The 27,837-nt window shown below is 41.8% G+C and overlaps 2 protein-coding genes across 2 annotated transcripts; one reads left to right on the forward strand and one right to left on the reverse strand.

Annotated features, from left to right (window-relative positions):
* The first annotated feature begins 712 nt into the window (after positions 1-712).
* cacna2d2b (calcium channel, voltage-dependent, alpha 2/delta subunit 2b) lies at positions 713-16,863 on the forward strand. The gene is made up of 38 exons (XM_085923441.1): positions 713-909; positions 4,358-4,439; positions 6,026-6,142; positions 6,329-6,388; positions 7,304-7,348; positions 7,484-7,619; positions 7,686-7,817; positions 7,904-7,961; positions 8,026-8,076; positions 8,519-8,618; positions 8,692-8,853; positions 8,955-9,065; positions 9,141-9,219; positions 9,304-9,353; positions 9,459-9,548; positions 9,858-9,923; positions 10,055-10,129; positions 10,206-10,280; positions 10,356-10,427; positions 10,621-10,692; positions 10,844-10,905; positions 10,988-11,064; positions 11,144-11,204; positions 11,280-11,377; positions 11,454-11,544; positions 11,610-11,672; positions 11,765-11,868; positions 12,072-12,170; positions 12,252-12,343; positions 12,407-12,454; positions 12,533-12,604; positions 12,718-12,870; positions 13,163-13,215; positions 13,627-13,682; positions 14,021-14,144; positions 14,219-14,328; positions 14,513-14,595; positions 14,663-16,863. Exons 1-38 carry the CDS (start codon positions 791-793, stop codon positions 14,756-14,758), a joined length of 3,294 nt encoding a protein of 1,097 aa, XP_085779567.1. The 5' UTR covers positions 713-790; the 3' UTR covers positions 14,759-16,863.
* Positions 16,864-17,738: 875 nt separating this feature from the next.
* Positions 17,739-27,648, reverse strand: LOC147049336 (myosin heavy chain, fast skeletal muscle). Its single transcript, XM_085923440.1, has 41 exons — positions 27,630-27,648; positions 27,383-27,444; positions 26,908-27,120; positions 26,531-26,674; positions 26,294-26,450; positions 26,185-26,212; positions 25,986-26,094; positions 25,766-25,858; positions 25,629-25,692; positions 25,462-25,560; positions 25,282-25,385; positions 25,054-25,192; positions 24,870-24,988; positions 24,649-24,798; positions 24,400-24,570; positions 24,020-24,326; positions 23,875-23,948; positions 23,710-23,797; positions 23,512-23,629; positions 23,308-23,431; positions 23,097-23,233; positions 22,758-23,013; positions 22,442-22,684; positions 22,186-22,362; positions 21,973-22,118; positions 21,800-21,890; positions 21,348-21,737; positions 21,144-21,270; positions 20,944-21,062; positions 20,667-20,863; positions 20,403-20,586; positions 20,173-20,338; positions 19,981-20,105; positions 19,568-19,876; positions 19,300-19,503; positions 19,098-19,223; positions 18,867-19,037; positions 18,689-18,793; positions 18,518-18,613; positions 18,281-18,412; positions 17,739-18,203 (listed from the first exon to the last, which is right to left on the reverse strand). Exons 3-41 carry the CDS (start codon positions 27,106-27,108, stop codon positions 18,186-18,188), a joined length of 5,808 nt encoding a protein of 1,935 aa, XP_085779566.1. The 5' UTR covers positions 27,109-27,120; positions 27,383-27,444; positions 27,630-27,648; the 3' UTR covers positions 17,739-18,185.
* Between the last annotated feature and the right edge of the window lie 189 nt (positions 27,649-27,837).

The raw sequence follows: 27,837 nt of genomic DNA on the forward strand, positions 1-27,837 counted from the left end.
CAGGCCAGCCATTGCTGCTGTCTAATCTATATTCATGAACACTGTAAAGCCTTATAAATATGCCTCTTCAATAGAAAATCCATGACTAAAGGCAATGTGAAGTCAGTGTTCAGGATAACAGAAAACCCTGATGGACCTTGACTGGAAAAACAACAATAGTAAACAATATTGTTCACTTTTTTTCCCCGTCTGACAGTGATAATCACAATTGAAACTTGTGTTGCGTTCACTGACTTCTGGCAGCCAGATGCTCCTCGTTGCAGCTCTCCCATGGGAAGGGGGGGTAAAAAAAAAAGAAGAAAAAAGAAGCTTAATTTATGCAAACCCCACGTGGCCCTGTAGTTATAAATAAAGCCTCAACTTGATGCTTCGCTGTTGCCTGGTGAACGTGAACGCGCTTTCTCGTCCGTCCAGTGAGGAGCGAGGGTGTCGTGGACGCGCCGGCTTGTGCGTGTGTGTATGTGCGTGTTTTGGAGGAAAAGAAGGAGGAGGCAGCGTGTATGTATGTGTGAGCGGGGAGCAAAAGACTCTGCAGTGTCTTGGCAGCTGCATTCTACTGTAGTGCATCTCCCATCGCCCGCGATGCCTTCACGGCCAAAGGCTTCCTCCTCCCCCGCGTCCACTCTTGAAGACGCGAAGATGAACTCGTCCCCAAACTGAGCCGGACACCGGTCAGCTCGACAGCCCGGACTAGCTCCCCTTAGTCCTTCCTTTCCCTTTGTTTGTTTTTTCTTTTCATTCTCGCTCGCATCCATTCATCCAAGCGTCGCCCAGCTCATTTGAATGGAAGATGGCGAGGGGCGGGAGGTGTTTCAGCGACGTCCGATTGGTATCTCTGCAGATCATCTTGATGCTCGGGAGCGCGGCGTGGCCTGGTTCCGATGGGCTCACCTTCCCACAGCAGTACACGTAAGCCGTGGAGCAACTTTGGGGCTTGTCCGCCTCCTTGGCACAAAACACATGCCTGAGGATGTTATGTAATGTGTTCTGTTGATTACAGCAGTGCTGTGTGTGTGTGTGTGTTGTGTGTGTATGCGCGCGCGCCTGTGCGTGCGTTCATCCGTGCATGTGTGCGCGCGTGCGCGTGTATGTGCCGGAGTGTGTGAGAGACTGGTCTTACATTTGAAACATTGAATTATAAGCACTTTTTTTGCATTTCCATCACTTGTGCTTAAAAACATTATATTCACATTTCAAAGTATAAGACAGTTGTTTTTCCATGATTGGACTTGTTGGTGTTTTTGTGTATCCGTATCTAAAGGTTGCTTATATTTTGACCCAGCAGATTGGTTTGAAAATTGGATTTGGATAGGTTGAAGAGCTGTGGTTGCTATTTCAGAGTTTCTTTTGTATTTTTTTTGTGTGTACTGAAGTTAAAGTGGTGGAATGTGACCCGCCCATGAAAATTGTGTGATTGGGTCTATGAGCGAGACTGTGACTTTTTTTTTATTTTTTTTATTACAACATAGCACAGTATCATTTTTGTTCGAGAAGAACAATAAGATATTTGTTGCGCTTGTCCTCAGAATCTTAGAAAGACAGAATCAGGATTAACGCCGATGTCAAACGTTAAAGAATATACACTTTATCTTCTTTCTGCTTGTTGGTTTACGGCCGGCATCACTAACATGGTGCCCATGAGTAACTTACAAGCCCCCAAAGGCCCACTTGAGTTGCCTGCTGGCCCGTTCTCAAAATAGCTCTATGAAAAGCTTCTCCATTTCTTTGTGTTATTACTGTGCCACTTACATGTACCTGCGATCTACATCCAACTTTTTTCTTGCAATTGCCTTTGAATGAAATTTACATTTGTGTAAATATAGTCATGCCAATACAATGCAATTTGAGCAAATTTAAGAAGTGTGTAAACTCTGTACCCAAGAAGTTGTTCTCAATTTCAAAAATCTTAGTGACCCCCCCCCCCCCCCCCCAAAAAAAAATGCGGGCCCCCAACAACTCTTAAATGCGACCTTGGTAAATATGTGTGTGTTCCTGCAGTATGTAAGCAATGTGAGCATTTTCCTTCCTTCTTTACACCGATGCTGTGCTTTAAACTTATAACCTTTTACCTCTCGCTGGTCCAGTACAGCTGGTCCTCAACTTGAGCATTAACACCCCCCCCCCCCTTTTTTTTTAGTGGTTTGCAATCAGGCTCTTCTGTGGGAGAAAATCCAGATGGTCCACTCATCTCCTGACCTGTCTCAGTTGGATAGCAAGGGCATGTTTGTAATTCTAGCTTTGGAGCTCCGGCAAGTGTGTGAGTGCGTTAATTTCATGATCAATTGAATTATTTCAAATAGGTGCACTTCTCATTCCTCTTCTACCTCATGAGGGCTGATTTTTTTTTGCTCAGATGGCCCTCTAGCCCTGATCTCTCCTTCCATGTTGGCTTGATGAAGCAGAGTGGCCCACGCTTAAGAACAACATCCCTTTCTAATTAAGAATAGATACTGCAGCACAGAGGATTAGTCATCCTTGTAAAATCCTCCTGTTGTGATAGATTGTCTTATAAACAGTCAGACGTCTTTGCAGCTTTAAATTTATAGGTTTTTTTTGGGTAGGGGGGCATCATATATGCGCTGTAAAAAAATTTTAAATAGTGATTTCTCGTTAATCACTTAGTAAGCAGTGTAAGGAAATCCCTGTAAAATGAAAATGTCACAACTCTGCCAAATTTGAATGAGGAAAATATCTGAAGTTCGAATTGTGACCTCAAATAATAATTGCTTACTACTTTGTAAATTGTTATTCCTTATGACTAACTATGACCGAGTGCTACGTCGTTCTCACTCTGCACATCTTTGGGCTTATATTCACTTTACAGTATTTCCTGAGTGACTCATACTACAGCGATTGATTCTTCTTTTGTAGTCTGATACATTTACAGCCTGAAGACACCTTGGAAAAAGTGCAAGAAGTACAAACGGAGTTCAGTAATTAGCCATTGTGAAAAATGACACCCAAAGGGACAGAAATTGATCTTTATATAAGTTACAGTGCAGAATGGAGAACAATTCAGTGGAGGATAACGCTACATGAGAGGAAAGATTTACTTAATTAATGAATCATTAGACAGTGGCTAGTTCATCAATATCTGGCAATCGAGCGCTGACTTTGCGCTTCATCGTGTATTCCTCATTAACGCTGAAAGCTGCTCTCATCAGTAACTACTCTTTTATTTATTCATGATTACATGAGCATTAGTCGCTCTTTTTGATTATTTCTCCACTTCCTGATAAACAGTAGCTCCACCCACATTTTTCAAACCTTTACAGCTACTTTGTAAAAATATCATGACATTTTTTGAAGGCTATGTTGAATTGTTGTGTGTTTTATTTGAGTTCAAAATAATTTTTTAAAGTGGGAATTTTCTGATTCACATTTGGATCCATTTTATATCGACAGACAAATTGCCATTCATTCACAGTCACGTCTAAAGACAATTTGGAATAAGCATACATGCATGTTTTTAGAACGTGGGAGGATGAGCGTCCAGAGAAAACCCACGCATACACGGGAAGAACATAGAAACGCCACACAGGAGCACAGAACAGAACATTCATGACTGTAAGAAAGGAGAAATAAGTATAATGCTGCCATTTGTCCTGTATTATTAACTTGCTGCCAATTTGTATTCAAACAGCTGTCATTGAGCTTGTGATTTTTTTTTTCCTTTTTGATGTGTTCTTGAAAAAAAAAGGGATTGAGAGCAGATTGACCTTCCTGTTTTGTTTTGTTTTTCCTCTGGTGATTTCATTCTATTTTGTAATCGTAAGCTGTTTTTCTTCAAATTTCACCCGAAGTCGGATTTCAAAAATATCCTACCTGACACTTGCGGGGAGATATTTTGATAAGTGTGTCTAATTTTGGAGGCACTCTTGCTCTTGGATGCTCATTTGTTAAATAATGTCTTATATAAACATTTGTCTTTTTTAACTCTGGGCTCATTTTGGCAGGTCTCCATGATCACATGGAGTCGACTGGCTGTTCTCTCACAGCCACGACTCAAATGATCACAACACGCTGCTCCTGCAAAAAAAATGCAACCCAAATCAGTGACAAAATGTGATCAGATGGAGCTTGCATTTCAAATTTGCATTTTTCTGGTCAAGTGAGAACTTTCTGAATAAATTGGGGTAAATCATAAGAATGTTCAGCAAAAGTGATTGAAATGTGATACTTGTAAAAAAAAAAATACATCTTTATTTATATGATTACTTTTTCCTCTTCCATGTGAGTTCATATACCAGTCGAGCAGTCCAATGTGTATGAAAGTCTTTTCTGCACGTGCAGGTAATAGAGTTATATGGATAGAGCGGAAACTACAGTCAGGCTTTGCTGTGATGTTTATCTGCAGGATAATGCACTGGGCGAGACGCATCGAGCAGGAGATTGACAGAGTCTTTCAGCACATCAGTGGAGCTCAGCATCTGAAAGGGGTGAGTGTCATCCTTGAGCTCTCTCTTTTTTTTTTTTTTTTTTTTTTTATTAATTCAGCTCATTCAGGATACATTAAGCCCACAAGACGTGCACCGAGCAGTTTGCAAAAAAAAAAAAAAAAGTGCAAATCACATGTGCAACATCATGACAGCAAGCTTTTAGTCTCTTTCTTAGCAGAGCCATAAACATCCATTAATATAATAATGTTGCACTGTGGTTTTGCAGACAAACCTTTGTAAAAGCTTTTTGAAACGTTTTAAAAATGCAATGTTTTATCAATTTTCCATAGACCAAAGTATGAGGAAGAATTTCGGGCCGACGCAAAAACTACTGCATAGCCATGATATTAAAAAACGTGATTTAAGAACCTTGGATGAATTTGTGAAAAATACATAAAAAAAAAAAAAACCAAACTAATTTTATAGGACTCATGAAAATGCTTGGTGGGCCGGATTAAAGAACAGAGCGAGCCGTGTCTAGTTTGCCTATAAACTTAGAACAGCTAAAATCCAGTTCTCTAGATGTTGTTGACTTGATCACAAGGGGAGCATTCAGCTCGATTTTCATTTTATGTTGCTCTCTCTAACAGCCCTTATTAATCCTTCTTTTGAATACAGTCCTGTGTCTCAATGAGACAGAAAATGCCAAAGAAAAAAAAAAAAAAAACAGGCACTGATCCATGAATACCTCCTGACTCTTCATCTCATGTTCTTATGGGACCATCTTCTCAAATAAGCATTGCGGAAGGACAAGCCAAATACGCAACCATGAAATTTCAATTTTCAACGCTCGCATGATTTCTTTCTTTGGTTACGCCGCACGACTAAACCCGGATTTTCTTCCTGAATCCCCGTGATATGATCATTGGTGTCATCGTGGTGACAACCGGGCTGGAAGAGGCTGCCGTCCTGGCACCGTGGAGCGTGGATCAGCGGAAGCGAGGGAGGGCGAGATGAGCTCGGGGAAGATGTGTGTGTGTGAGCGTGGGCACATGCCCTCTCTGTTTGTGTCACACTGAGCAGATGGTCAGCCTGCAGCCTGCACCAAAGCCTGGATGGAAGATGCACTTGGACCCCAATTATGCCTTCATGCTCATACTGCTACAGACAATGATCACGAGGAGGTTTTCCCAAACAATTGCTTTGCAAAATTCCTCTACTGCATTACCCAGCCAATCAGGGCTGTTAAATTTATTTTTAGCGTCAGCGGGCCGGAAGAGACAGGAAGAGAATTTAGCTCAAATAAAGTGTAATTACACATCCGCTACAGTAGGTGGCAGTGGCTTGCTCCTTGTCACATTGTTCTAGCGAGGTAGCAGCGTTAAATGGTTAAACGTAATGTCTAAATAACAATCCGAAATAGAATCTGCAGGAATGTGATTCCTCTGTGACAATTGCTTCAAAGAACGTGTGTGAAGAGACAAGATGAAAAGGAGCGACTTCCTGTGCCTTGTGAATTTAAACTATAAAGAAGCTTTGTGGTGCAAATCCTCAAGCTTCAATATTAAAGTTGATCTATTTATGAATAATAGAATATAGTATGCGCCAGTCTTGTTGTAATTCTACCTTGCCAAAATGCTTTGTAGATATACAATGAAGAAAGAAGAAGTTTTAGTCTGGTGAAGAACCAACCTCGAAAGATCGTGGAGAAGGCGGCCTCGGATATCGAGAAACTTCTGGCGAAGAAGCGCAAAGCTCTCGAAGTAAGTCACTGACTTTTATAAAGTATATTATAAAATTATAATATAAAATTAAAATTGATCAAATCCTCCTGACACATTGTTTTATCCCAAAAATTGAGAATTTTGCTATTTGGAATTTAAGATTTTAATTGTATTTCTCATTTTGGTGCTCATCTAATTCATCATCATTTCTGTGTGCTTCCGTAGAGGTTGGCCACTGAGGCCGAACGGCTTCAGCTCGAGCATACTTGGCAGGATGGCATCAAGGTAAAGTTGAATTTAAAACCCCAAATGTACATTTGTGAGTCAACTGAGACAAACGTCATCATCATTTTTCTATTCATGTTCTATATTTTGTGCTTGAGCACAATGAAGGTTGCAAACGATGTAAAAGAACAACAGCAGAACTTTCTTCTTCGACTTGGAATTCTTCTTATTCAATTCAGCTCCTTTTGCCTGCAAGCAACTTTCGATATAGATCATTTTTTGCAGTATCTATTCATGTACACGATCTTTTATGTGTGACTGACACTCTCTGATGGTTCATGCACTGCTGCTGCTAAAAGGCTCCGAAAAAAAAAAAAAAATCTTCAGAGCTCAAATGTGGTCTGAAAATAGGAACATATCAGCCTCTGAGAAGATGCCATGCTTATTCTAAAGTATGTTAGGGCTCAGGAAAAAAAAAAAATGACAGTAACAGATGGCAATACTTTGCCTGAGCCCGATTCATCATGTGCAGCATTAAGCAGCAAACGCTCACTGATTTGAAACACTTTGTTGTCAAGGCTTTTATCACTCCTCACAATGATTTATTTTTATCTGGTCATTTAAATATAGGGACAGGCGAGTACTGATACAAAATATAATTCAAGCCTTTTTGCAAGGTATCGAGTTTTTGTAAAAGATGCTGATACCAGGAAATGATAGTAAAGGCAAAAAAAAAAATCACACGTTAAAAAGGATTCATTTGTTCATTCATTCATTCATTCAGAAATGCAGAAAGGTCTTTGTTTACATTTAATTGTGATTGTATTGATTGAAATTGTGTTGTCAAGTGCTAGCGGGATCGGTACTTGGTATCGGTGAGAACGCTGCGATACTTGAACAAATATTGGTCTGAAAATCATGGAAAAAATGAAAGTGCTTTACAAAAAATATAATAGAATACACGTGTGTCACTAGGAGCTGGACATGGCTTATTATGACTCTAAGGCAGAGCTTGATCATGTAAGTAATTTTCTACTTTATTTATTTAAAAACAACTGTTAAAAACTCCTCTATATTAAATTCAAATTTATTGCATTTGAAAATGAAATACAACTGAACTGTACTAATATTTTTTTTTTCTTTATATTATCACAGTATTCCATGGATGGAGAGAGTGAAGTGGACAATCCTTCCCACATCAAATTGGAGTTTGTGTACGACCCCAATTTCAAAAACAATGTCAACTACTCCTACACGGCTGTTCAGATTCCCACAGACATTTATAAAGGAGGCAAGTGGAATTCACATTTTGGAGGTCCATATGGCTTTTATTCCAAAATGTGTCTTTTCCCATCAGCTCCGGTCATTCTCAACGAGCTCAACTGGACGCAAGCGCTGGAGAAAGTATTCATGGAGAACAGTCGGGAGGATCCGTCATTACTGTGGCAAGCGTTTGGCAGCGCCACCGGGGTGACGCGCTACTACCCTGGTAGATTTCTAAAGCTGTCATGATGTCACTAGTGTAAAATGAAGCCAGACATTCAAGCTTTCTGTTTGGATTTTTGCTCTTTGCAGCCACCCCATGGAAAGCCCCTGATAAAATTGACCTGTATGATGTCAGGAGGAGACCCTGGTAAATTACCTCTGACTTTCAATACATTTGGGGAAGGTTTACGCTTTCTTCTCTTCCGCCACAGGTACATCCAGGGTGCTTCCTCCCCCAAAGACATGGTCATTCTTGTCGATGTGTAAGTTTTGCATACTCTTCTAAAAACTCTATCCTTAAGATTGATTCATTCGGTGAGGACTCAAATCCTATTTCCTCATTGAAATCAATAGAAATGGCATTAATTCATTCCCCTTAAAAATATTTTTGTAATAATTGATTTAAAAGGGATATTTCACTCTATTAAAATGTATAAAATTATATCGTAGTAACATAAGTAAATAATTCAACTGTATATCACACAACCACTCTAATTGACTATATATCGAATAAATGATATAAGCCTGGGACTGATTGTCTGTTTGCATGTGTTGCTGCACCATTTGTGTATATGCTGCTTTTAATAAAATAATAAAATGCGATTTGTTAGCTTGTTTATGTTTTTTTTCTCCCTATTAGTATGTGTAATGATTAAGCTAGCAGACTTTATCGTCAAGTTGGGCATCGTGTTTTCTCTCTTCCAGGAGCGGCAGTGTCAGTGGACTCACACTTAAGCTGATCAAGGCATCCGTGATGGAGATGCTGGACACTTTGTCTGATGATGATTACGTCAACGTGGCCCGGGTCGGTGTCTGTTCATCATCATCATCATGATTACCTTTCGAGCATTGATGTCAACTGCGCTGCCGTGTTTTAGTTCAGTGAGAAAGCCGAGGCAGTGGTTCCTTGCTTCAAACATCTGGTCCAGGCCAACGTGCGCAACAAGAAGATCTTTAAAGAAGCCGTGCAGCAGATGCAGGCCAAAGGAACCACTGACTACAAGTCTGGATTTCATTTTGCCTTCAATCAGCTCTTAAATGCAAGTGACATAGATTGAATAGAACACATTTAAAAAAAAAAAAAAATCCATATTTATACTTTTTATCTTCTAACAAGTTGGTGTAAATATTTTTTTTTCAGAAAACAAACGTGCCACGGGCCAACTGCAATAAAATCATCATGCTTTTCACGGATGGAGGAGAAGACCGAGCTCAGGATGTCTTCATGCAGTACAACTGGCCCAACAAAACGGTCAGTGGTTCCTCCTCATTGTTTCTCCGTCACACTTGAGTTTGCTTAGCTGAATTACGTTTTATTCACGTAAAGGTTCGAGTTTTCACCTTTTCCGTGGGCCAGCATAACTATGATGTCACACCCTTACAGTGGATCGCATGCACAAATAAAGGTGAGTGTCACTGTTGGGTTTTCATGTTGGTTGGGTTAAATGCCATTGCCCAAAGCATTACGTATTTTTCCGTTCTGTCACCAGGGTACTATTTTGAGATCCGTTCCCTCTGTGCCATAAGGATTAACACACAGGTGGTTCCCATGCTCAAAAACACTCGCACACACACATTAACATCTAAGTGTGTTCCAAAGTTACTGCACACCCAGCTGAATTATTTTTTTTTTTTGGTCTGTCAGGAGTATCTGGATGTTTTGGGACGTCCCATGGTTCTTGCAGGTGACGAGGCCAAGCAGGTCCAGTGGACCAATGTTTACCAGGATGCCTTGGTGAGGTTGAATGAATCACACTCACTGGTGTCTTTATTGCATTGGAAATCCAATACAAGCCCGATTAAAAAAAAGAAAAAAAAAAGATGGTTTTGATTGACATTGAGAAGTGTTACACAAGAGGGCATGTCTATTTTTTTCAGCTATATTCTCTCACACTGTTGTTGATTTGTGCTAGTTTAACACAACAATATTAAGTCGATCCAGCGTTAACAACATGAAACAGTTTTGAGCAACTTTTAAATACACAGTTAAGTTGTACTTATAATTGAAACATTTTTTTGGACCTTTGTCTTATGGTCTGCGCAGGGTCTTGGGATGGTGGTAACCGGGACTTTGCCAGTATTTAATCGCACAATGGATGGAAAACTACAGGTAAGAAAATTCTAGCAATGAGACGTGTTCATTCTTTTTATATTCACACATAGTAGAAAGAAAATCAGTCTATTTATTTTTTTGTTGAAAGGTTTTGTGCCAAATGTGATTGATGACGCTTGCACTTTCAGAACCAACTGATTTTAGGTGTGATGGGAGTCGACGTGCATCTGGATGAGATCAAGCGCCTGACGCCACAGTATAGTGTATGACATTTTATTTTAATTTCATTTTTTTCTATTTTATCTTCCACCTGACTTAACGTTCTTGTTTCCTCATCAGCTCGGAGCCAATGGTTACATCTTTGCAATTGACCCGAATGGATATCTTCTGCTTCATCCCAATCTGCTGCCCAAGGTGATGTAGAACCCAGAAAAGGATTTTGCAGACACGCTATTTAATATTCAACATTTTTTTTTTACGTCTACTAAGCTGGTGCATCTCCCAGAACCCGTAACACTGGACTTTTTGGATGCAGAAGTAGAGGACATCAATAAAGAGGAGGTGAGCAAACTTAGCACTTAGTACACCAAAAAAGCTTTCTGTCCTCTTTGCCTTCATCCGACTCGTGTTTCAATTTATAACCACGCCAGTGAGCATCACGGTTGGCCGCGAATCGACCCAAGCATTTTGTTTGCATTTCATGACGCCCCAGGTGACAAGCTTCATTATGTTTTGCTTTTTTTTTGTGCTCTAGATCCGCCGACAGATGATTGATGGACGACCGGGGGACATGCAGATCAAAACTCTTATCAAGTCAGTTGATGAGGCAAGTAAAATCTCTGTGCTAAAAATAACCCGTTTATTTTCATTCTAAAGCCATCACACACTTCGGTAGCCACACAAACGTTCTCCAGTTTGACTGAATTTTCAAAATATTTTAGCCTACAGGAAATAACATGCTTTTTGTTTTATCATAGCAATATATTGATGAGGTGTACAGAGGTTACACCTGGACTCCTGTCAATGGGACAGATTACAGGTGAGCTCTCATTTTTTGAACTTCACATCACAACAATTGAATTTTGGCCCTGGTGTATCTTCTCCTTCACGCCGCCCTGCAGTCTGGGGCTGGTACTGCCTCCCTACAATGAATACTACATCCAGGCAGACCTCAGCGATGTGATGCTTCAACTTCAGTGTAAGTAACCGAAGGCAACACCGTCAAAGAATTTTATGCAGAGATAAAAAAAAATAATAATACATTTTGCACGGTGCAGATATGCAGTCGTTATTGCCGAGCTCCTTTGAATCTTCGGGACACGTCTTTCTTGCTCCAAGGTGACATTTTTCTTCATTTTTTTTCCCCTTTTAGCTTTAAATAAGACATTCTAACATATTCTATCCTTCACGCAGAGAATATTGCAAGCGTCTGGAGCTCGCCAATAACAACACAGAATTTTTGCAAAATTTTCTCTCGCTTATGCTGGACATTTCTCCTGAATCAGATGAGTGTATGTTGCACAATTTGTCATCCATCACTATGAAAGGGACATGTTAAAATGTTTTTTTCCCCCCCCCAATTTCAAGGTGACCAAGGACTCATACACAACCTGATATTGGATTCTAGGATTATTGGACAGCTAGCGTCACGCGTGTGGAAGAACAAGGATCTGGCTTCGTGAGTGCACGTTAAACAGAGATGAGATGAGGAATTTATTGAGTAATCTTGATGCTGTGCTACAGGTATGGCTTCCTGGCTGTCTTTGCGTCCACTGATGGAGGCATAACGCGAGTGTTCCCCAACTTGTGAGTTCAACAAATTCAATTATGAATATTATGCAAACAAATTCTCATCTCACACTTGAAATCAATAAATGCTTCTTTTTCTTTGTATAAAGAGCCGCAGAGTTATGGGACGAGGACCCGGAACCTTTCAATTCAAACTATTACAGAAGAAGCCTTGACAATAAAGGTTACATGTTTCGAGTTCCGGCAAGAGACTGTGAGAGCATTTCAAGATTTTTTTTCAATGTAGATTTTTGTGACAGAATATGTATTCAAAACCAAATGACTCAGCTATTTGATTATCTTTGGTTCTACTGCCCCCTAACGGACAAAATAATAATTTAATAATAAAAATTGTATTTAATAAATTAGACTCATAATTTTGTTTTTTGTAAATCTGTGTTTTTTGTTTCTGAACAGCTTTAGATGACATGTTAGGACCAGAAAATGGTACAGTTGGAATCCTGGTTAGTTCAGCTGTGGAAGTTAATTTAGGAGGAAAACTTCTCAAACCTGCAGGTAAAGAAAAAAAAGACAACATTTGTTTCTTCAAAAGGCTGTTGCCCTGCTTTGACCTCTCTGGCTTGTTGTGACTTTTAGTGGTGGGAGTCAAGCTGGACCTGGAAGCGTGGGTGGACAAGTTCAAGATCCTGGCCAGTAATGTGTCAGACAGCCGGCAAGGCTCACACAAGGTACAACAACTTAAACGTTATTAACTTACTATCACCATCTGATGGTCTCATTTTGTCACACAGTGCGGACCATCCAGGAGCTGTGAGATGGACTGCGAGGTCAACACTGACGTAAGCCACAGAAGAAAGAATCTGATGAGCTGATATGTTGTCATTACATCATGACAATAAAATCTGTGTTGCCTGCAGGATCTCCTTTGCTATCTCATTGATGATGGTGGCTTCCTGGTTATGTCTAATCAAAGAGATCATTGGAAAAAGGTCAGTCCCTTGGTGTAACAGGTCTGAAGGGAAATTCAAATCAAAAATCAAAATGGATGAGCAGCATGAGTCATATCAGCTGTCTCTCATGGCCTTGTTTTGTTTTTCCACAGATCGGACTATTTTTCGGAGACGTGGACCCATACTTGATGCACGCGCTTTACAACAACTCGATCTTCAACCGCCAACAGACTTTTCACTTTCAGACAGCATGCGAGCCGGTCAGCAGCAGCCACACTGGGGCGGCACCTAGACGCTTCTTTGTGGTGAGACGGAGTCTTCTGCTTTTTTTTTTTTTCATCTAGTCACATTTTTTGTGCGCCTGATGTAAACCACTAAGATGCCACAAGATGTCATCAAAGCTCTACCTAAATCTGAAAGTACCAAATAAGTACTGTTGTGACTCAATTTTTGTGTCAGGGAGGAGCTAGATTTAGCCTGTTTGAAATGATATTTTATGGATAGCGTATGTGTGACATGTTTGTTATTGGAAGCGTTCGTTGTCTGTACTGAGGATGCGTCCAACCAGCCCACTTAACCACTTAATGCTTTCTGCAGCCTTCCATTGCCGACATCCTCAGCTTGGCTTGGTGGACGTCCACAGTGGCCTGGTGAGATGTATTTATTTATTTATTTATTTATTTATTTATTTATTTATTTATTTATTTGTTTGTTTGTTCATTCATACATTTATTTATTTATCTATTTATTTATTGTCATTGAAATCCCTTTATGCCAAAATTCAACACAATCAGCTGGGAGGGGAATCTGGCTCAAGACCACCTTTAGTGCTGGTTGCCATTTTCCATATTGTCTCCAAGGTCACATCAGCTAACACGTCAACGGCTTGCCCTTTCCAGCAATCTCAACTGTCTCAAGACTTCAATGCATGAAACTGCAAAAGAGTCAGCTGTCTCTCAGCGTCTCTGTCTGACTCTCATCTATTTTTATTGGGGGCTTTCTTTTTTTTTTTTTTTTTTTTTTTTACTTTTTAACAAGGTGTAATGTGATCTTTTCTTCAGGTCTTTGATCCAGCAGCTCCTATATGGATTGGCACACATCAGCTGGCTTCAACAAGGTGCTTGTGTTTGGGTGTGATATGTTACCCCCCCCCCCCCCCCCCCCCGAAAGAATCTGATTGGATACTAGAAAGCCAAAATCTAAAAGTCTTTATTCTTCCAACGTTTTGCATCTGTAAAAACAGATCACAACAAACCATGTCAGATCTTTTTTCTTTACGTATCAATGTCTGGTATCGGCAGCCTCCACGAGTACCCGATACCTCAAAAAACAAGGCCAATATTTGCTATTTTTTTGTGTGTAAGAGAATGAGGAGGCAGCACTTGGAAATACCTTGACGAAAGAAAAACGGCACACCAATGAAAGCCCATTTTGCAAAATGTCTTTTATTTCCAGATGACATCTTCGCAGAAGCCTTTGAGATAAAGACAAGTAGCTGTGTGACCATTCAAAGCCAGTTCTTCTTCACCAACACTACCAACTCGTACAACGTCCTCCAGGATTGTGGCAACTGCTCCCGGTAGGTTATTTTTTTTTAAATTTGCCTCGCCGGCCGCATCTAAGTCCTTCTCTTGCTTTCTCGGGATGTCTCAGGTTGTTCCACGCCAAGCGGATAGAAAACACCAACCTCCTCTTTGTGGTCGCTGAGACGCTCCCCTGCAGCTCCTGTGAGATAGAGAGGCTGAGCCAAGTCAAGACGGAGTGTATCCTTTCTCACTCTTACACACACACACACACACACACACACACACACACACACACACACACACACACACACACACACACACACACACACACACACACACACACACACACACACACACACACACACACACACACACACACACATTAAAGTTAGCATTAGCTTCCTCAATTAACAAACCTCAGTCCAGGAGGAGAATCCTTGCGAGGTACTGAGCAACGCACGATATCGGAGAGGTCCGACAACCTGCCTTGACTTCAGTGCCTTAGTGAGTAGAAATATTATTGATGGAAAACCTTATTGAAAGATGGACTCATATATTTTGTTCTTTGCAGGAAAATACTTCAGAGTGTGGACGGGCACATTTTGTGCAGCCCTGCATGAAGGTCCTTCTTGTCCTTCAGCTCATTCTGCCTTTCTTTCACCACTGACACGTGCTGCCATTTGCTGATATGTCTACTGAAGGTCAGGTACCCAAAGAAAGTGTCTCTCTTCTTCTGGATCAACTTTTTTTTTTTTTTTTTTGTGGCTCGCTTGAACTCTTCCTTTAACGGGACAACAAGCAAGCACTCGACTGGACAATTTGGAGCCAAATGAGATGATGTGGAACTCTTTATTATCTCTTTGTCTCTGGAACACTTGTGGCATATAACAGAAATGAATTGATGCTGTGTGTACGCTGGCGATTCAAAAAAAGTCTTCATACAATGTTTACGCATGTCACGATGGGGAAAAAGAATCTACTTGAGCGAAAATGGATTTATTGTCTTTACAGTTCAATTCCGACAAATGGCACACTTCTTTTTTGCTGCCTTTTCTTCATCGTAAAGTTCTTTGACCAACCAGAAGTACAAATTTTATCAGTGGTCACATTGTGACCTGTTTACAACCTCTCTGTGACACTTTAAAATTTACAAAGCAAGCATTTTAAAAAAAAAAACTTTTTTTTTTTTTTTGTTATTACGGGACCACATGAGGCTGACCAAATATTTGTAATTAAACGGCTGAGATTATCTTGAAGTGCTTCCATTAAGCATTAAGCACAAGACATTTGCCGAAGTCAAATAAGATTGAATACGGTCATTAATATTGATTAACAGGAAGATGTAATAATACAGTGCTACGTGCAATAACGCTGCGGGGATGATCGTGAATTATTATTATTTTTTTTTTAATACTCACAATCCAGTTTGATTTAAGTGCAGTGGTTGGTCGATTTAAGTGTTTGGTAAAGAACTAAATCAATTTATAACAAAGCAACAGGTATTTGCTTCTTGTATGGGGAATGTAGCTTCTGAGCAGCTTTCTGTCTTCTCTCTATGTTTTCAATATGTGACAACTTCATTTTTGAAAGCGACGCTTCACTGTGGCACGGCATTTTATTATGACAGCAATACATGTATTTGATGTATACAAGTCACAAGCAAATTTTATAAAAATTAAAAAAAAATGCAATAAATGACAATGTGAAGGGCAATTGAAGGAGCCCAAGTTTCGGGAATTTTTAGATGCCCCGTTATAAATTGAAGAATTTATATTTCAGTCCTCTAGATGTTGCTGATGTATAAATTAGCTTGCAATTACACACAAACTAAATAAAGTGGAAACATTTCTTCATACACTGCCTGCCCTGCACTGTAAAAAAAAAAAAAGGTCTGATCTCCTCAAAATTTCAAGGCAACAAAACAACTAAACAAATTATTTTAGAGCAAACAGCTTGCTTGCTTTGTTGTTCTAATTGTTGCAATAAATATGAGTAATTTATACCTTCAAGTATTTCCAACTTAAATGATTGTTTTAGGATTAAAAAAAAACAACCACATTTTGTTTTTTACAGTGTTGAATCTTCCTATGCTGGTTTTTGCATTGTTGCCGTTGTTATTGTAACTCAGTAGGCAACATCTTGTCATGCCAGTGAGTTGCTGAAGCTTCACTTTGTACAAAGTAATTGTGATTCTTGTCAATTCTGTCAGCTAAAGACTTCACCGCAAATATTTTCCCACATGGCCGTTTTGTCTTTTTCCTCCATCCGCCTGATTTTCCAGCCTGCAGTGCCTTGTGGCACTCACTTTGGACATTCACCCTGCATTTCGCAGGTTATGCGAATGACTTGTGGAGGTTCTGGCGGACATTTGAGTGCTCCTTGAGAACAAATGAGACTTTTAATTAGAGCACAGTACAGTTGAAGAACGCTGCAGTCACCTCATGGAAAAAAAAAAAAAAAAAATCCGAGGTCGGACCTTGAATCAAAGCACAGGCTTTGTCCGTCTTCGTACATTCTCGCCACATTCCTCCGGTTTGACATCTTTTCTGCCACGAATGACCGAAACAAGTGAATGTTGAAGATGTTTATGTTTGCGTTGTCGGCCTACTGTCGTGCATCTTTGCTGTCCCCCAGCATGGTCGGGAGTGGTTCGTCAAGAACATTGCTTCCAAAAGAAAGGAAAATTGCTTTTACGCCGCAGCTTTGAATTTAGGTCTTAAAACTTAAGTATGACGGTAATACATTTGACTGTTTTACGTTTTACTCATTCAGTTGTGGTCTATATAAAGCATTTACTTGTGCCGCAAACTTTTTGACTGATTAAAAGATGTCAACGGCTGAAGACTACTTGTCCATACATGCATAACATGTAACAAAATAAATCCCCTCGCAATATTTACGAACACGTCCTGTAAACAAGCACCGCAGTCAAGCTAATGCTAACGAGAAGTTAACGAATGCATTTAACACATAAGTGCATAACGCGCTTCTCTCAACAGGATGAAAACAAGCAGTAAACTCTTAAGAATTATTGCAAGTTTTTTCACCATGTCAACTGTCAAGGTTTAAAAATGACAAAAATGTGTGTGGCATAGTCCATCAATCAAATAGCTTTAGCATTTGCTCATGTTGTCACTCAGTCGAGACACTGTAGAGAAACATGAGTCTGACTCGGAACATTCTACACAAGCTTCTCCCGCGACGTCTGTTGCGATAATGCCGCCTGCTATCATTAATCTGCTTCAGATGACTGACACCATCCAACCACTGGTGCCTTGTTACCTTTTTAGGCGACACATCTCTTATATTGGAGTCTGGCATAGTGGATTGATTCGTACCTTCTGATCTGAACTCAGAAGGTTTAATCCACATGCGACCATGCAGTGTACAAAGTGAGATGGTTTTAAAATGGTGCTCACTGCTGTGAGTGATTTAGAATAGGGTGTGTAGTCCTGGATGCCTCACATTCGAAAGAGAACAGGTGCCTTATTAAGCGGAGTGTAGAGGTCAAAGGGCAGCCCTCGTTTGTCACTATGCCAGTTGAACACGCTCCTCGGGGAGGAAGCGCATAGTGGCGCCCACTCGCTATCATCTGCTGTCCATGTGAGCATGTGTTGCACCTTCGGAATGACGGACGGCATTCAATCTTGCGTTGACAACTTGCCACTTTGGCAGTTTTATTTGAAGTCTGCACGTTTTCCTACATTTAATAATTATATTATTTTATTCATATCATTGGTCGACGCACCAAAAGATTTACAGCGAGCGCTTTTGACATTTCATAGCTATGTACTTTATTTGTATTATTTTGATCTTTGAACCAAACAAAATGTACACTACTGCTTCTTCAGATCTATTCTTCAACACTGTTCTTCAGAGGCACCAAGGTCTGGCTTGGCCTTCTGGATTTCAATCTCAGAAGAAACCAGATACCCTTTATCTCCTCTGTCAATTGCTGAGATGTGAAAAAAAACACAAGTCTTCAGTCATGCAAAATACATTTATCGTAATGTGTCAGGATGTCCCGAGAGTGTCCCAATGAGAAATCATATTTTATGATTCTCATTTTAGTTTTTCCGTTGGGTTGCATCTTATTATTCAGCATCCTTTGCCTACAATGCAAACACAAGAAATGTCGTTTTTAGTTTCACGTGATGGCAACTTAGCTTCTTCTGAATGTGATACTCACTTTCCCTATTTCCCGACTTTTGGCCCTCAGCTTGTTGACCTGTGACTCTGCGATGTCTGCGCGTTCCTGAGCCTCCTCCAGCTCGTGTTGCACCTTCCGCAGCCTGGACATGTGAGTGTTGGCCTGTTCCTCCTGTGAGGCAGTTCAAAACACCAGATTTTGTTTCACTTATTTCTACTTATGCTTCTTTTGGCTTGATTGTTGGCACACAGACAAGCTAACGGAAATTGCACTTACAGCCTCTTCTGACTGCCTTTTGTAGGCCTTGACCTTCAGCTGCAGCTTATCTACCAAATCCTGAAGGCGACTGACGTTTTTCTTGTCCTCTTCAGTCTGATGGAGATGCGAGTCAATTTTTTTTTAGCACAGATTTCAAATAACAGTTGACACGAAAGAGAAGATGAACACCTGGTAGGAAAGCTCCTTCACTCTTCTCTCATATTTACGGACACCTTTGATGGCGTCGGATCCTCGCTTCTGCTCGGCTTCTACCTCGGCTTCAAGCTCACGCACCTGAAACGAAATGGAGGATCGACATTTTGATAGTCCTCCAGTAGTCTCAAAGCGAGTGTGATGAGATCTTTACCCGAGCCTCCAGTTTCTGGAGCTGCTTCTTGCCACCTTTCATGGCCAGGCTCTCAGCCTCATCCAGACGGTGCTGAAGATCTTTGACGGTCACCTCCAGGTTCTTCTTCATCCTCTCCAAATGGGAGCTGGTGTCCTGCTCCTTCTTCAGCTCCTCTGCCATCATGGCAGCCTGCAAGGCAACAAGCTCAACAATAGTCTTCACAAAAGATGAAAGGCAGTTAAAACTCACATCAGTGATGGCCTTCTTAGCCTTTTCTTCAGCATTTCTTGATTCCTGCACAGCATCCTCCACTTCACCTTGGCTCTGGACAAGGTCAGCCTCCAGTTTCTTCTTGGTGTTAATCAGGCTGGTGTTCTATTTTAGATAAAGCAAATGCTTACTGTCACGTTGCAAACTTACTTTTGCTCAAAAAAACACATGTGAAGCATACTTGAGAGTGCAGCAGACCAACACGCTCGCTGGCATCGACCAGCTCAGCTTCAGCCACTTTGCGGCTTCTCTCCGTCTGCTCCAGAGCAACTCGCAACTCCTCGATCTCAGCCAGCATTAGATTGTTCCTGCGCTCCACCATGGCAACCTGCTCCTTCATGTCTTCTTGACCTCGTATAGCTTCATCAAGATGAAGCTGGGCATCCTGTACAACGAAACAAAATCCGTACCACCTAGCAGCTCTTGGAGATCTCTTCTAATGTCTCTACCTTAAGTTGTCCCTGGACATTCCTCAGCTGTTTCTGAGCTTCAGATGCCTGTCGGTTGGCATGGCTCAACTGGATCTCCATCTCATTCAGGTCTCCCTCCATCTTCTTCTTGATTCTCAAGGCATCGTTCCTGCTCCTGATCTCAGCATCCAAAGTGGTCTGCATGGACTCGATCACGCGCTGACTGTTCCTCTTGATCTGCTCCATCTCTTCATCCTTCTCCGCAAGCTTTCTGTCAATCTCGCCCTTGACTTGAGTCAGCTCCAGTTGAATGCGAAGTATCTTGGACTCCTCGTGTTCCAGAGTAGCCTGTGGACAAGGAGGACTTTGAACCCCTTGGCATAAGGTGTAGTCCAAATTCTCTTTACATCCTCCCTGTTGTGGCTTGAAATGATATGATGCTGAATTGTTACCTCTGCTTCCTCCAGAGCTGTTTGAATTTCGCTCTTCTCACTTTCCAGTGTCTTCTTTCCCTTCTCAAGTTCATGAATTGTCTTTCCAGTCTCGCCAATTTGCTCGGTCAGGTCAGAAATCTCCTCTGTGAGAGAGCAGATGATCGTTTTGTTGTGTTTGGTCTTTTGGGAAAATCAGGGTGCGGATCTTACGTTGCAGGTTCTTGTTCTCCCTCTTTAGAGTTTCCAGGTGATCCAGCGCTTCTTCATAAGAGTTTTTCAGTTTGAACATTTCAGTACTGAGTGAGCGGGCCTCCTTCAGAGATCCCTCAAGTTCTGCTTGGCTCTCTTCATATTTCTGCTTCCACTCAGCAAGAACCTGAAAGCATTTAAAATGTTATTAATCATTTGTTGAGACCGTAACTGGCATAATCTGAACAGACCTTGTCAAAGTTCCTCTGCTTCTTGTCAAGGTTGGCAGCCAGAGCATTGGCTCTTTCCACATCGATCATCAGATCTTCCACCTCTGCCTGCAGCCTTTGTTTGGTCTTTTCCAATGAGGCACATTTTGAGTTCACCGCCTCGATGGACTCCTCTGCGTCCTGGAGACGCTGAGCAAGCTTCTTCCTGCAAAGACGCATCACTTGGTGTCATGAGCGCTTTAATCGTTAATCGTGATCATTTTTCGTTCCCTTGCTGTAGCTTACTTGGCCTCCTCGAGCTCCTCAGTGCGCTGGATGGCGTCCGTCTCATATTTGGTTCTCCACTGAGACACCTCGCTGTTGGCCTTGGACATGGCTCGCTGCAGCTCAGCTTTGGCCTCCTGCTCCTCCTCGTACTGCTCTCGGAGGAGGTCGCAGTCGTGACGAGAGGACTGAACGGCGTGGGCCAGGGCATTCTTGGCCTGCCACCCAGAAGAAGTCGAAGGTGAATATGTTTCACTTATCGTCAAGCTTTTTTTTTTGCGAGGTTGATTTTATGGACCTTCACTTCCTCCTCAATGTGCCTCTTGAGCTCCTCAATCTGCTGAGTGTAGCCCTGCTTCCCTCTTGTGAGCTGAGACACCAGGGCTTCTTTTTCCTCCAGCTGATGTGTAAATTCAGCTAATCAAAGATGACATTCAAATGAAGTTAGAACCGGAAGCAAGATAAAAGATTGGAAGATTTTTTTTTTTCAATTCTTACCATTCTCAGTTTGAAGTCTCGCTTTTTGGGTGCTAAAGTCATTTAGTTGCCGAACATTCTCGTCATTCTTGGACTTGAGCTCGCTCAGTTGATCTTCTAATGTCCTGCACATCTTTTCAAGATTAGCCTGGTGGAAGAAAATGTTGATTAAAATTTTTTTAATTTTTTTTCATTTGAGGTTGACACTTGGTGATATGCTCCCACTTTTGATTTGGCAATGCCCTCCATGTTGCAGCTGAGGTCATCAATCTCCATCTTGTATTCGCTCTTCTCCTTCTCCAGCTTCTGTTTGACCCGCTGAAGGTTATCAATCTGCTCGCCGAGCTCAGCCACGCTGTCGGCTTGTTTCTTGCGCAGGGCCGCGGCGGTGGCCTCGTGCTGCAGGGTGGACTCTTCCAGATCGCGACGCAGCTTCTGAAACTCTGCCTCACGCTTTTTATTCATCTCAATCTGAACAGCGGTGGCGCCGCCGGCTTCTTCGAGTCGCTCGCTGATCTCCTCGAGTTCCCTGGCGAGATCGGACCTCTGCTTCTCCACCTTGGCGCGAGCGGCCCGCTCTGCTTCAATCTCCTCCTCAAGCTCCTCAATGCGGGCCTGACAGGTACACATTTGAGTAGCTATTTTCTCAAGATACCACGAGTCGTGTCACCAAATACCTGAAGTTCTTTTATTTTTTTCTGTAATTGGACTCCGAGAGTTTGCTCGTCTTCAATCTTACACAGTAATTGGCTGATCTCAAAGTCCTTCCTGCAAGTGAATAACGGAAATAATGTATTTAAGCTGTAGGTTCTTTACAGTACGTCATTATGTAAAGACAATAAATACACACTTCTTTATTTTTTCATCAGACTGCTGCTTGTCATTCTCAAGATCCATGATAGATTCCTGAGCCAATTTCAAATCTCCCTCTAGTTTCCTTTTAGCTCTTTCCAGATCCATACGAAGCTTCTTTTCTTGCTCCAGTGATCCTTCAAGCTGTGGGGAATAAATGTGTTTAGGGTCCATCTCGTTTGACATTCGCTTCAACATACGGCTGACTCACATCATCCACTTGCTGCTCCAGTTTGGACTTGGCCTTTGTCAGAATGTTGACTTTGTCTTCCTCTGCCTGAAGGTCATCCAGGGTCTGCTGGTGGGCCTCTTGGAGGGCTTTCTTCTCTTTGGACAACTTGGCAATGGTCTCGTCTTGAGAAGACATCTCCTCGGTCAAGTTCTTGACCTGCATAAATGCACATATGTTTGAGTGAACAGCGTTCTGGATGAAGGTTGAGTCATCAAAAAATAGCAACTTTCAAAACCTTGTTCTCAGTGGCATGCTTCTCCTTTTCTACTTTAGCCAGGGTCAGCTCCAAGTCATCAATGTCTTTCTTCAACTCGGAGCACTCGTCCTCCAGCTTCCTTTTCTTTGCTGTCAGCTCGGCGTTCACCTCCTCCTCATCCTCCAGCCTCTCAGATGTTTCTTTGACTTTGGCCTCAAGTTGGATTTTGGCTTTGATGAGCCCCTCACACCTTTCCTCTGAATCAGCAAGGGTTTCGCCATCCTGGAGTCACAATGATATAGTTTGAACAGATAATTCATCAACACGTTCAAAAATAACTCCATGTCTCACTTACGGACTGAATCTGCAGCTGCAAGTCATTCTTCTCCTGCAGGAGAGACACCATCTTCTCTTCCAGTTCTTTCTTCTTAGCCAAGGCCTTAACAAGATCCTCCTTGGTTTTCTCAAAGTCCTCTTTCATTTGGGCCATCTCCTTCTCAGTCTCTGCACTTTTCAGCAGAGGCTTGATCTTGAAGTAGAGCTTCATCCACGGCCAGTGTTTGACATTCATGAATGAGCGGACATTGTACTGGATGGAGTAAATGGCCTCCCTGATAAAATGGAAGTAAAGACTCATTTTTTTTCTTCTTTGAAGTGAAATTTCAGGAGAATATGGACGGTCAGTGTACCGTACCTCCTCTCCATCATCTTAACAAACTCCTTCCTCATGACGTAACCTCTGCAGAGAGCCTGAGTCATTGTGACCAGCTCTGCCAGTTTCTCATCTCTCATCTCCTCCAGTGTACCCAGCAGACCGGCTTTGAAGAACACCTGCAAGTCAGGACATTGGCTTCTCTTTAGTCTGGTCTTGGAAAACTCAAAAAGTCATTTTCTTTTTATTCTACCTTGGTATGACCAAACTTGTACTGTGTGTGATCCACATCAATGGAGCCCAAAAGTTTCTCTGAGGCCTTCTTGTTATCAATGAACTGACCCTCAGGGATGACGCTGGCATTCAACACTTTGTATCTGAAACATTCATTTGTTTTTTGTCCTGCATTATTTTGACTGACCGAGAGTCACTGTTAGATGGCATATGACTCTACGACCTCTGCTTGAAGTCACCGTAGAGGATTCTGCTGGGGAAACCTTTCCTGCAGATCCTGATGCCCTCCAGTACGCCGTTACAGCGGAGCTGGTGGATGACCAGGAAGTTCTCCATCAGACCTGATATTTATGGTTGGCAGTTAGTATTAAACTGTGAGTAATACTGTGAGATTATGAAAATGGAGTGAAAAGAATCACACCTGGCGTCTTGGATTCGTTCGGAATCAGGCAGCGCACAAAATGAGGATGTGTGCTCCTCAGGTTTGTCATCAGTTTCCCCAAATTCTCCTGAGGGATTGAGAAGACATCACATTTCCACCATTTAAAATGGAACACTGTGCAACTATTCTGTTTCTTCATCTTACCCTGAACAAAGCAGACACGGTTTGGAAGGAGCCACCCTTCTTCTTGCCAGCTTTCTTTCCACCTGCACCCTCTGCTGTTGGTTGAATCAGAATCTTATCAGCAAGACTACGTTCAGCTGTAAAATCCATGTATAGCATCTCTTACCTTCTGCTGAGGCGTGGGACGCATACAAGAAGGACAACAGCTTGGTAGAGGACTTCTGGTAGAGCTGAACAACCGAGTCATTCAGAGGGTCCTTGTTCTTGTCCAGCCAGCCAGCAATGTTGTAATCCACAGTGCCAGCGTAGTGCACCAAGGAGAAGTGGGCCTCAGCCTTGCCTTTGGTTGGCTTTGGCTTCTCAAACGACTTGTTTTTTCCAAGATGCTGGTCGTATAGTTTGTTCTTGAAAGTCGTGTCTGAAGCCTTGGGGAACATGCACTCCTCTTCAAGGATGGAGAAGATGCCCATTGGCTAGAAGGACATTTTGTTTATTACTATCGCGCCAACGTATTTATTTCCGAGTTTGGATGGTTTTCTCGTTTACCTTCTCAATAAGCTCAATGCAGGCAGCCAAGTCCATACCGAAGTCGATGAACTCCCACTCGATTCCTTCTTTCTTGTACTCCTCTTGTTCCAGCACAAACATGTGGTGGTTGAAAAACTGTTGCAGTTTCTCATTGGTGAAGTTGATGCAAAGCTGCTCCAAGCTGTTGAACTGTCACATAAAACAACAAGAGTTTTGAATTGAATGCAATTTGGACCAAGCTTTTTGATACTTATATACTATACTTACATCAAAGATTTCAAAACCAGCAATGTCCAAGACACCAATGAAGAAGCTTCTGGGCTGCTTGGTATCCAGCATCTCATTAATTCTGACCACCATCCAAAAAAACATTTTCTCATAGATGGATTTGCAGAGGGCAGAGACAGAGTTGTTCACCTGTTGACACAAATCAACATGAATAAGAATTTCAAGAAATCACATCAACCATTGAAGCACTACTGAAGTACCTGAGGCACAGTCTGACCCTTCGTCACAAACTCGTTCCCGACTTTGACCCTCGGGTAGCACAGAGCCTTCAGGAGGTCAGCGGAGTTCAGGCCCATGAGGTAGGAGATTTTATCGGCGACTGAAATCCATCATAGGAAATTAGAATAGTCGAGTTTGATGACGGCAAAACGATGGGCGACTCACCCTCAGTTCCATCAGGCTCGGCTTGCTCTTCACGCTGCTTCTGCTTGAACTTCATGTTTCCGTGCTGCATCACAGCTCCGGTTAGCTTATACATGCTGACCTTCTCTTCAGCAGTAAAGCCCAGGATGTCAATGGCTGTCTGTGGTGGCCATTAAAAAACAACAAATACAATTTCTGTGCACAACACCTTTGCCAGAACCTACAACTGAAGTCTGATGTTCATCTTACATCAGTGGCAATGAACTCCTCAACATCATTGATGCTCTTGACGGTAATTTCACCCTGACTGATCATTGGATAGTCGAAAGGGTTGGTGGTGATCAGCAGAGCCTCTGCCAGAACAAAATGTGAGGTTAGTCCTCGCTAGGCACCAGACAGCAAAGTTCTACAGTCTAAATGTCTTCATACCAAGTAATTCGGGTTTGTGGCCTGTCATGAGCTGATAGAAGATGTGGTAGCTCCTCTCAGCAGACAGCTGGAAGGTCACACGAGACTTCTCCAGCAGATCTGTAGATCACATGGACCCATGTTAGAAAAGGCCCAAAAGCAATCTGTGTGCTTAATTCAAATCTTACATGTTTCAATATCTGCAGAAGCCAGCTTTCCCGTTGTGCCAAAGTGGATTCTAATGAATTTACCCTACGTCAAAGAGGAGGAGGTGAGTATTTTAAGATCTTGGACAACAATTGTATGAGAAGACAGAGATACTTACAAAGCGGGATGAGTTGTCATTCCTCACAGTTTTGGCATTACCATAAGCCTCCAGCAGGGGATTTGCTGCAATGATTTGATCCTCCAGTGAGCCCTTCAAGAAAAATATTAATTAGGGCACAAAGGCTTCATATCAAGTTATGTTGTACGTACTGTTTGGTAAAGCTGTTTGGTAAGCTTGATATAAGTTCAGAGCAATATTACACAGTATGTATTTCTACCTGCATTTTGCCTGATTGCTCTTGCTTCTTTCCTCCAGCCACTGCGATTGTCGCAAAGTACTGGATGACACGTTTGGTGTTCACAGTCTTTCCTGCACCAGATTCTCCACTGAAAGATAAACAAACAATTAGCAATGGCTTTCTTCCTTGTTAAAAAAAAAATCGACTCAATAGTGTTTCATATACTGCATGAACATACGTGATGAGAACGGACTGATTTTCCCTATCTGTAAAAAATATAAAAACACATTATTTGTCAATTTTTTTTTTTTTTTTTACATTACATATACATATATATAAAACAATACCTTGGAGCATGAACTGATAGGCATTGTCAGAGATGGAAAAGATGTGGGGAGGAGCCTCAATCCTCTTCTTGCCTCTGTATCCTGATACGACCTTCGAGTCATACACCGGAAGCCACTTGTAGGGGTTGACAGTGACGCAGAATAACCCAGAATAGGTCTAAAAATGTAATAAAAAGAAAAAGAATGTTAAGCTATATGAGCCATTGTAAACAAAGTGTCCTTTTGAAGAAAACTCACGTAGATCATCCATGCTGCGTAACGCTCTTTGAGGTTATACAGCACAGCAGGCTCGCTGAGGTGGGTCATCATGGCCATGTCCTCAATCTTGTCGAATTTGGGTGGATTCATTGGGAATATTTCATCCTCCTTTACAGTCAGAGTCTGACACAGAAGTACACGTGTGAGATAGTTATTGCAATGATTTGGGAATAGTTGAGATTATTTTATGTGCACAAAGCAATTTCCATATTTGCAAGCTTGGATGATGTGTAATTAATAACTTAACCTGCCCTGACCTTTAACCATATAAAGCTGATGACACATTCTCTATCTTTGTCCTTATGTAAACATGTATGTAATTCTTTCCATCACTGATCATTTATCTTTCTTCTCACCTTCCCACAGAGTGTTTCCACGGTGGCTTTACCACCCTCTCTCTTCAACAATTTGCCCTTGAGGTACATCTCGCCAGGTTCGGACACAAAGTAAGCCGTCTTAGCGTCGAAGGGTGTGTTTTGAGCTTCAATCCGCTCACGTTCTGGCTTACGGAGGTAGATGGCCGCCTCGCCAAAACATTCCATTTCCCCGTCTCCCATGATGATGCTTTACTGCAAAGAGGAAGAAGTCACATGGTAATCCTCTCTGATTTGAATGTAAATATATTTGGATGGGTGGATGGATGGATGGATGGATGGATGGATGGATGGATGGATGGATAGATGGATAGATGGATAGATGGATAGATGGATAGATAGTGATGTCTGAAGAATGAATGTTAAATAAAGCCGAGCTCTTTAAAACAATGTCACACGTCCGCCGGTTGTTGATTAGAATGTCAGATGACGGACACAAATATCAGAGACAACTTACTCGCTCTCTTCCCTCCCTCTGCGAAAGTGTAAATGATGGGTTGAGGATGAGGATTCTGAAAGCTGGGACAAACAAAAGACAATTAGTTTAAATGGATTCCTGTTCAGTGTTGTAAATAAAAGAGCTGGCGGTCCTTCCGAGTCCTGGCCAAGATGCGTGGAGGATTTGGCAGTGACTGGTCATGCCCTGCATTGTTTTGGAAGCTGCTGGCTTGCCTTCTTCTAATATAAGACCGAGAGCCACTCACCTTGACTCGTCAGTGCCCGTCACTCCTTGAGGGCGTCCGGCCAGCCTTCTTATATAGAGTCGGGCCTTCGCCGGCCTTTCACGACTCGCTTTTTTTGGTCATGTTCATTTACGCCTATTGTCTGGTATCGTCTTTCATTGCAGATCAATAGTTGATCACGGACAAGGTTATTAATCGCTAATGACATCTTAAAGGGGGAATAATGAAA

This window comes from Syngnathus leptorhynchus, chromosome 11 (genome assembly GCF_054491065.1).
Source record: "Syngnathus leptorhynchus isolate UIUO chromosome 11, UIUO_Slep, whole genome shotgun sequence".
Classification (NCBI taxonomy): domain Eukaryota; kingdom Metazoa; phylum Chordata; class Actinopteri; order Syngnathiformes; family Syngnathidae; genus Syngnathus; species Syngnathus leptorhynchus.